Source organism: Vespula pensylvanica, chromosome 2 (genome assembly GCF_014466175.1).
Source record: "Vespula pensylvanica isolate Volc-1 chromosome 2, ASM1446617v1, whole genome shotgun sequence".
NCBI lineage: Eukaryota > Metazoa > Arthropoda > Insecta > Hymenoptera > Vespidae > Vespula > Vespula pensylvanica.
Genome location: NC_057686.1, coordinates 18,061,350 through 18,071,743, shown reverse-complemented (window position 1 = coordinate 18,071,743; position 10,394 = coordinate 18,061,350). Strand labels below are relative to the sequence as shown.

At 26.8% G+C, this 10,394-nt stretch overlaps 2 protein-coding genes across 6 annotated transcripts in view; both read right to left on the bottom strand.

Moving 5' to 3' along the window:
- Positions 1-4,225, bottom strand: part of LOC122637792 (GTP cyclohydrolase 1) — a 13,119-nt gene extending 8,894 nt beyond the window's left edge. For 2 of the 3 annotated variants that reach the window (XM_043830159.1, XM_043830160.1), the window contains exon 1: positions 3,587-4,225. In XM_043830159.1, coding sequence (XP_043686094.1) covers positions 3,587-3,659 — 73 coding nt within the window. In that variant the 5' untranslated portion in view covers positions 3,660-4,225. The remainder of the gene's footprint in view (positions 1-3,586) is intronic. The other variant, XM_043830165.1, reaches the window with a different exon arrangement.
- Positions 4,226-4,581: 356 nt separating this feature from the next.
- Positions 4,582-10,209, bottom strand: LOC122637786 (saccharopine dehydrogenase-like oxidoreductase). 3 transcript variants are annotated; one of them, XM_043830152.1, is made up of 9 exons: positions 8,833-8,904; positions 7,857-8,040; positions 7,550-7,725; positions 7,122-7,438; positions 6,861-7,010; positions 6,685-6,775; positions 6,323-6,582; positions 6,138-6,245; positions 4,582-4,746 (listed from the first exon to the last, which is right to left on the bottom strand). In XM_043830152.1, exons 2-8 carry the CDS (start codon positions 8,026-8,028, stop codon positions 6,140-6,142), a joined length of 1,272 nt encoding a protein of 423 aa, XP_043686087.1. In that variant the 5' UTR covers positions 8,029-8,040; positions 8,833-8,904; the 3' UTR covers positions 4,582-4,746; positions 6,138-6,139. The 3 variants fall into 3 exon arrangements, with proteins under 3 accessions (XP_043686087.1, XP_043686086.1, XP_043686085.1); XM_043830151.1 differs by lacking the exons at positions 4,582-4,746; positions 8,833-8,904 and adding an exon at positions 9,996-10,209 and having other exon boundaries at positions 6,016-6,245; XM_043830150.1 differs by lacking the exons at positions 4,582-4,746; positions 8,833-8,904 and adding an exon at positions 8,556-8,751 and having other exon boundaries at positions 6,016-6,245.
- Between the last annotated feature and the right edge of the window lie 185 nt (positions 10,210-10,394).

Here is a 10,394-nt window from a genome sequence, read left to right as displayed (position 1 = left end):
ACGTTCCTTTTATCTCTACATTCTCTGCTCTCCACGTTTTCCTCCTCTCCTGGAGATCTCTTCGCAAAAGTCATTGACACCAAGTCAAATACGAGATAAAATATACAAAATCATCTATCGACGTCCTTATCTTTTCATTTTGATCGAAAAATTATAAAAATTGTCTGATTTTTCATTCACCAATCGATATTTAGCTACTCGTTCTGATCTATCGGGAAGAATGATCTAATATTAAGAATTAATATGTCTACGGACGAAAATCTTACGTAATCGTTATCTATCGATTATTCATCGTCAGAAAATGATAAATTTTTCCAATTTCTTTTCTTATCTACGATTTTTTTGGAGTCTACTTTAATTGAAGAAAAAAAAAGAAATGATTTGATTTTAATGCTCAATTATTAAATCGTATATCGTAGAATTTTATAAGAGATTAGAGAGATCATATACAGGAAAATTTTTGACAAATTCTAATCGATCGTTCCTTCGTTCGTTGGAATACATAAAAGAAATCATTTACAACAGAGTTAGCGTCACAGTAAATCCCACCTGAAAAGACCGGTTCGCTCACTTTCCTCTTTTACGAAGGAAAATAAAGGTAAACATTTCCTTATAATCCTAAATCATTATCTTCGAGTCAGTAACGAATTATTGAAAGAGTAGAGCCTATCAACGTTCTTTTTCCTATATACAAATATCATTTCTATTCATAAAAAAATATATATATATACATATACAATATACATACATATAATATGTTATTTATATAAAAAATTGTGTATAAATAAATTTTTATTTAGCTATTGAAAAATTATAAAAATTGTATCTTATTTATCTTTTATACGTATTATCAAATTTCTTATATTGTTTATCTTTTGCAATAGTTAAATGGAGATTTTACGATATGAAAGAAAAGTAAAATACAATAAATATATAAGAAAATAAAAGATAAATAAATATATAAAATAATGTTTGACCGAAATGATTATTTTTCGCAAGATTATTATCGTTTTGAGAAAATATCATCGTTTTCCGAAATGTTACAAAAGTATCCTATTATCGTCTGTTATCATCGATAATTACTCGTTCTAATGATTAAAAGCGTTCGGTCCCTTTCGTCGATAATGAAATTTAGTTCGTCCCTTTCTCTGTTAGACGTCCCAATAATGATATTCTAGGAAGGTCCCATTAGACAAGAAAGATAGTGTATGCATTGAATAAATTAGAAGCGTTTAGAGGTACGATTTGTTTTTCTCTAGCAAAAATCGTGAAGTTTTTTAAAAATTTAATGAGAAATAAATGAGAAAAAATAAGTTGAAATCAGATAAAAGTAATTAGATTAGCCTTATCTCTTGTAGTAGCGTATATATATATATATATATATATATATATATATATATATATATCGAATAGCAAAAAGGAACAATAAGATATCGAGTGCTCGTCTCCGCATTCATAGTCGGACTACTGAAAGTTGGCTGAGCACAATTGACCTTAGCTACTTACAATCGATAGAGGGTTTGTAAACTCGCACACGTGTTACGAAATATTCGGTAAGTCAATCTTTTCGGTGTATCAATAATAACATTGTTGTTACATTTCTTGATTTCGATATGTATGTATCATGCGTATGCGTATAAATAGAACGATAAGAGGAAGTAAGAGATATTTGAAAAATAAACACGATATATTATTAATCTTTGAATTCCTCTTGTTAAAAATGATGACAATCGTTTGAAAAATTAAATCAGCTAAAGTCTTTAAAAAGAGATTAAGACTATTTATGTATGTCTGTGTACGTATGTATATATCGTAATACATTTTTCACAGAGTATTCAGCATGTTAATAATACCAACTAACGGCGCGACAAGCATGTCGACAAAACGATTAAAAAGAAAAAAAAAAAAAACAGATAAAAATGAAAGAAGAATCATCGCGCGAAATACAATGATTCACAAGTAGTCCGAGGTTGATCTCACGCAACTACGTGAACATATTAATAATACATTTGTTGAATGACAAATTACCCACACACGGAATACACCCTGCAATGTTTGCTTGAAGCAAGTTTTTTGTTGTTGTTGTACAGCATAACCGGGAGTCCTTCGATAAGAACGATAGAGAAAAGAATTTTTTATGTTATATAAAAGTAACTTTTCGCTTTATAGTAATGACAGACTTAATAGTATGTAATTATCGAATGAAAAAGAAAAAAAGAAAAGAAAAGAAAAATAGAAAAAAATCGATAAGATTCTATTCGGGTAAAATATTTCTATTTATATAAAACGCTTATTTATTTATTTATTTATTAAAAATAGCATGTGAATAGCACGTGAAAAATATCGTTTCTCAACGACGATAACACAGCTTTCATTTTTTCTTTAATCATAATCCATTTACGTAATTATCTAATGCAATTCGATATATAAATCTTCTAAGTTAATTATTATTCCCCGTTGAAGAGCGATATGCGGATACTATAAAACAACTCGCTTCTTCATTATATAATTCTTTTATAGCTTATTTATATAGGACTTTATGCATGAGATAAAAGTTAATATTAACACATTGTTAACACGATCGTACTATGAAATGAATATTTTTGAAAAATATATTAAATATTTCGTATTTATGTAAAAACAATATATATGATAAGAATGAAATTTTTTATTATAAAATTGAAACGAAACAATTAATGATAATAGCATTTTTTTAATAGTCATAAGAAACGTCTATAAAATTTATTTCTTATAAAAATATACCAACCAAAATATATTTTCAATTTTAACGGTTTAACAAATGCAAGTTTAAAACATTCTTTTTTCCTTTTTTTTTTTTCTTGTTCAAAATTCGACAGAAGAAAAGATTCGAATCTTATATGTCTAACTTTAACTCGACAAGAAGGGAGAGAAAAGATATCGGAAGTAAGATCGAAAGCCTAGATCGAATCTATCGAAAGTAAGATAATTCATAGCTTTCATTTGACTTACATCAAAGAAACGAAGGCGACTCTATCGATGTCACGATTCCCGTGTCACGAGTAAGTATGTAATTCGTTACGTTCACCTGTCATACCTGACTTGGCACGAGGCCAGTTAGTATTGTATATCGCTTTTATTCTCACCCTCAATAGCAAAAACAGTCGTTACCATCGGCCTCGATAAAAGTCACGAGCTATCGATCTCCGAACTGTCGAGATGTCTCTTTTCTTTGTTTTATTTCGTTTTTTCTTTCTTTTTTTTTTTTTTTTTTTTTTTTTAAAGAAAGTAAATAAATAAAAAAAAGATTCAAAAGAGTAAATTTTTCAACAACAACCAAATCATATAATATAGAGAACAAATGTATAATATAGGGCGGGTCAAAAGTTGCCAGATGATCTTCGAAAATCAATAATTTTACAAGTTGCAGCTGCTACCCCGTGAATCGAAGTTTTTCATTAGTTGAAAAAAAAAAAGAGAGAAAAGAAAAAAGAAAGAAAGAAAAAATAGTCCAAACACGTATATCGTTTGATAAGATTTTCGATAAAAATTAGTATCTTTCTATAGTTGAAAAGAAAATTGCAGATTTTATAGAAAAAATGTTTACCATTCATCATGCTCTTCTCCTTCCGCTTAACCGCATAGGTTTCGCTGTTTCTTTGAATTTTAACGTTCTCCATATTTTCAAGAGATATCTTTTGAAAATCTATAAAAGAAGAAAAAGAAAACTAAGAGATGATTTACAATACGTTCTTTTCACGACGAAGCGCGCAAACCAACTTGCTTTGGTTTCGGACAAGAGAGTTTATATATCAGAGACGTGTAAAGTTGACTCGCGGAACAAATTGCCCCTTATCCCCCTCTTTTTCTTTTGTTTCTCCTTAGCGGATTCTCGCTCTCTCCCACCACCATACTAACATATACTGGTTAGTGTTGTACACAGTTGTTACATATAATATAAAAAATTATTTCTATGTATGTATTGCTCGTTTCAATTATAATATTTGAAAATGTTGAAATATATATATATTTTTAGTATGTTGACTTAACAATTGTAATTAACAGTGAAAGAATCATTTTTTCTTCAACAAAAGATTTATATGTCTCTGTTATATATCACCGTTTAGGAAAAACCTTTGCGAAACGAAACTGTATTCCCCTATATCTTTTCTCTCTCTCTCTCTCTCTCTCTCTCTCTCTCTGTCTGTCTATCTATTTATCTATCTATTTATCTCGTTCTAGGTTCTGTCTCGTTCACTTCCGTCTCTCCTTCTCTCTCTTTCTTCTCGCTGACTCTTTCAAAGATTGTACAAAAAATCACCGATTCTAAATCATTTCGGATAAAATGTCGCTAAAATAGCGATTCGTTGATTCACTTATTAATTGATTGAATTCTTTGTAACATCGGCCGATTGTTAGTTGTTTCTAAAAATATAATATAATGAAACGTTAATAAATATAATTCAAATCATAGTGAATAGTTAAAGTTTGAATAGAAATATAACTTATTAAAGTAAGTATATAAATAGTCTGGATATGAATTAACAATGAAAATAGTGGCAAAAACATGAAGTAAGACTTAAAAATGAGTAAGTAAATTACCATGTGTTACATGGCTTTATACCATGATTTTAACGTTTAATGAAGATTGATTAAATAACAATCGTTGCGTGATCATTGCCATTATCATTTATCAATCGATCGTTATGTTAACAAGTTTGAGAAGAAATACGAATTAACATATTCATTAATATAATCTTTGCTTAGCTGTGAAAAAGAAATTATGAAACGGTTATGAAACAGTTAATAAAAGGGAAAATATATATACATGTGAATGATATATGTAAATGTATACCATGGTTTTTTCTTTTCATATATATATATATATATATTTATGGTAAATTTACTGTAGTAACTGTAAAGTCATTAAAACGATACAGAATGTGTTTCTAAATACAACAACGTAATTAATGTGACAAGGTTAATAGAATATAAAATGTACTTTCGAGATAATAAATTTGGATTGGTCGATTCGAAGGTTGATTTAAATTCGAAAGACCGCCATTACGAAGCGATTGGCCTTCCATTAAAAAAAAGCAATCTATTTTATTACAAAAAATGATTCATACTTCCTCAAGCGAGTCTCCTTTCAAAGAAAATACGTAAGATACGATTCGCACGATTCTGAAAAACCGATGTTATTTATCTGGGATTTCATCTTGGAATATCCAGTAATTACGTGCCCACCTGGTCTATCAACATACGTAAAATACTGCAGAAACATCGGGTTTCCAGTTTTGCCAACCTATTGGTTATGTTTCATACTCGACGTCATGAGCAACGAGGATAACGATATCATGACGTCATGAGTAACGAATATAACGATTTCATGACGTCTATAGATAATAATTTAGGAAGAAAGTATACTTTTCCTTTGTATATTTACACCTTTCATCGATCTCTCTTCTCTTTATATTTTATATACATCGAGCTATTTCGTTCAATTTTGACCAAAAAAGTAATATTCTTTGAGAACTTTATTCACGATGATACAAGCCGATAGTAAAAATTTGTAATTGGTTAAAAATAGTAAATTGAATGAAACAAACTAATCGAATTAAGATATTAACAGAAATATATATATATATATATATATATATATATATATATATATATATATATATATATTTGAACGATAATTTTTCTCGGAATATGTTATCTTAATCCAATGAAAAGTATATATTTTTCTTTTCGTATAATTGAACAAAGAGAGAATTATTTCTTCTTACAATTATTATTCTTAATTCGCAATTTTCTATTATATAATTATAATAAAATAAAGCAAATAAAATTCTATATTTTATTCAAAATAGTAAATACAACAATGTAAATGTAAACATATACAAAATACTATAAATGAAAATTATTGTGAAAAATCAAATATCTTCGAAAAAAACGTGTAAATAGATATCTCTCACTTTTATTAGAAATAATAGTAACCAAGTAAATAGTGTTAGTAGTAACAATAGTAATAAGTAAATGATACTACAAATCTATGTTTATATTAATATTAAAATAATACAGAAAAATAAGTAACAAATAATAAGAAATACGATAAAAATATTAGAATATTTTATGTTAATACATGTTAATAATACCTTCATTTTTCAATGGATGAAACAACTTCAAATTTAACACCTTCTTTATTTAGTTCATCAATAAGAGAAGTCTTACTAAATGCAGCACCAGTAGTAAAAACGCCACCACTAAAATAAAAAATCATATATTATTTAACGTAAATAAGATTATGAAACTCAAATAACAGGAAATAAAAATAATTTACCCTTCAGGCATTTTATCAGAATCTTTAAAAATAGTAAGAGCACATAAGATTACAATAATAGCAGTAACTTTGTAAGGATTGCAAGAAGTAACTTTTGCAATCATCTCCTTATTTGGAAGATCAGAATGAACATCAGAAGGTTCGCTTAATTTTTCAGTCCAACCACGTGCTGAGAAAATAAGAGATACTTCTAATTGGTTCAATGTTTCTTCGCTTGGTTCTTCGTGAGTTATTAAACCCAAAGTACATAGTTTAGGGTACTGAAAATCAATAATACTTTTCTCATTTCGTGTTAAAATAAACATATTTTTTATAGAGATGTATCTCATTCATCATCTGTTTTCATTGTAACATTTATTTACCTTTAATATTAAACTGCGTCCATATGAAAATTTCAATAAAATAATATTTATAATCATAAAAAATAATAAGAAAAATATATAAAATATAGATCTAGCAAAGAAAAATGTTCGATTAATTGGATTAAATTATATATTAATAAATTACTTAAGTTATTATAATAATAAAAAATACCAACTCGAATGAAATATATACGCTAGTCTGAATAGGTCTCTGCTTATATTTGTCAAAGAAATATCTTTGTGAACGATTAATTATTGCATGATCTCCAGATGGAAATAATACGGACCATTTATTTGTAAAAGCGCATCTATGTGGAAGCCAACTTCTAGTATAAAAAAAATGACAATACAATATTTAATAAGTCATTTTGAATATAGTCTACGTACAATTTTTTTATAATATATCTAAATATCAATTATATGAAAAATCAACCAACCTGAATTTTAATTTAGGCTTCAAGTGGGGTAGTTTTTCCAGAAATAATTTTTTACGAATATCACGTATTTTATTTATGTTAACTAATCCATAAATAAAACTTTCCAAGGTTGCAAAGTTAGCTATTGGTTTGTTAATCTTTTCAATGTTGAGAACATTAAAGTATATTTCGGTACTATTAACTTCCCCGCCAAACTTTTGTTGCGTAAAAACCACGCCAAGGTCCGCAGGAACGCTATCAAAGCCACAAGCATTTACAATGTAGATACCAGCATCTTGTGCCGCTTTGTTATACTTCAATAGCATATCTTCTACGAACTACAAATAGCCAAACATAGAAAAAGAATTATTTTTATGACGTTTTATATAATCTATCTATTTCCTAGAACATATTAGATTATCCAATATTAGAATAAAATTATTAGATACCAGAGTTTCTCCAGTAACATCAACATAATGAACTTTGGCAGCTATACAAGCTTTGATAACAGGTTCACCATAATATATAAATGGACCGCAACAGTTTACGAGCACTCGTGCCTTTTCTACCATTTTTTTAAGAGATTCTTCATTCTTGATATCCGCGATAATAATGGGAACATTTTCTAAATATCATTTAAATATATAAATATCATATACCTGATTCTATAGATATTTATCATCAATATTTGTGTGTTAAATTAATACAACTTATATACTTAAGAAATAAAGTATAATTTGAATATATAAATCTTACCAATATCCGGTGCATATGTTTTAACGGCAGATTCTAATGCCTCTTTTCTACGCCCAGCTACACCAAAATTAAATTCTTTTTCTTTAGCCAAACGTGCTGCTTCTTTAATAACATACCGTCCAGTAAATCCAGTAGCACCAAATATTACTATATCTAACTTATTATCCTTCATTTTGATGAAATTCTATGAAACATATATTATGTAAGATTTTAATTATATCTATATAATCTTTATAATAATCTATGTAATCTTTATAATACATAAAAGATTAAGCAAAAGAATCATGAAAGAGAAGGAGAAATAACAATTAAAAAATTGGACATAAAAAATCTTCAATCTTATTAACAAAAAATACTTACGATTTACAAGGTAAGTTATATAGTACAATAAATTTATCACAATATAATGTCTCTCATTGTCTTTATAAGACTGATATGTACAACAATTGTAACGTTTATATTATATAATAATATGACAAAAACATACATGCATTTATTATAATAATAACAAAAAACACCAACTTGACATACGTCATGCTGCAAGGTAATTTATTTATATTGATGAAGTAAAAACTGGTTTCAATAAGAATAATGTTTCTTGATATCTACTATATTGATTTATAAATTGAATACTATTAAATATCCATACTATTATTTTAATCTATATAATTTTTATTATTGATTACAAAAATGTTTTACTCATATATATTCACATATGCAGAATTTCTTGTAATTGTCCAGTTTTGTTCATGTAGAAATATTTCTTAATTAATTTAATTATTTTAAACCGAATTAATCGATATAAATATACAACGAATAAAACCATTTTTATTTCGCACAGTAGTAATAAGAAAAATGACATTTTTATTACTTCAGAATATACCAGAAGAAAAAACTAGGACATAGAATTGTTAATTTCTTTTGGACTTTGTCTTATTTTCATATATTAACTGATTACAAAATATTTTTTACTTACTTCTTACAAACGTACTAACATAAATATTTATAAACTACTTATAACATAAATTTGATACGTCATATCAATGCCTCTTATCTTCAACTTTCGCGATATATAGGGTGTCTCACATAATTGGAACAGGCTATATTTTCTAAATGATGGAAAATAGAAAAAAATAAGTTAAGAAACAATAAGAAATAGAATAAAGGAATAAAAAGTAATGCAAAAAATAAGTAAAAGTTAGTAATATAGAAGTAAAAATAGATCAAAGTTAAATGATATCACACGGTATATAATATGCACATAATTTTATATATCTTTGCGCATTGAAAAAATTTTTTAATGAAAATCTATATTTTTGACTGCACCTTACCTATACTACTTCAATTATTACAACATTACTACTACTGATAATAATAATAATAACAATAACAACAACAACAACAACAACAACAACAACAACAACAACAACAACAATAATAATAATATAATAATAAAAACTTAAATATTATACATATTATGTATATTTTATATTATAATAATAAAAACAATGGCGATATGTTATTGTTTGAAGATCCACCGATTCTCGAATCAGAAGATTACACGACCTTTAAGACAATGAACAATTTTGAGCAAGAGATACTAAACGTAATAAATAAAAATATATTCTTTTTACTTCTTCTTCTTCTTCTTCTTCTTTTAACCTTTTTTTTTATTATTATATTATTACATTGTATGTTATTATTATTATAGTAAGAATAGTAGCAACAGTCAATAGCAAATCCTATAAAAGAAACCGTAAACAAATAACGCTAGGAAAAAAACATTCGATATTTTCAAATAATGTGGAAACAAATTTGTCTTTTGATTTTTATAAAAATAATATACAATGTATAAGTATAATATATTCATTAATTATTATTTTTGAAAGAATAATCAACAAATGTATATACCTTATATACATTTATATTATATTTGTATACTTTACGTACCTTTGTTGTGTCCTATCTAGTACGAATTATCACGAAATTCACCTTAATCATCAGTAGAGTAAATAAATATAAGAGATTGAATAGTAAAATTTTACTGTATTATTAAATAAGAAAAAAAAAAGAGATAATTATATTACATTTAAAAATTCAAAAAAAAAAAAAAAGAAAAAGAATATATTAGTTGATTACATTGCATTGAAAAATTGGAAAAAGCGAAGACTTGATTAAATCTTCGTTACGATGTTCGTCAAAATCGTTCAAGAATTACGTTTGTCTCGTTGTTAGCGTAAAATATTATAAAACCAGGGATGATGAACGGTCTTAAGAAGTGGACGTAAATGTTTAGACTGCAACGGAAAATCGTCCGAATATTTTTTGTAACGTAAGTATTCCAGAACACTTGCTGATAAATCTAAATAATTTAGAAAAATTTAGCTACGATAACTTCATAACGTATAAGTTCAAGGCATAAGTATGTTAATACTTTTATGTAGAGCGTAAAAAATTGCATCAATTGATGCAGCCAGATATATAGTTTTCTATTAAAGAAAACAAGTACAGTTACATTTTTCTGATGCACCAATGCAG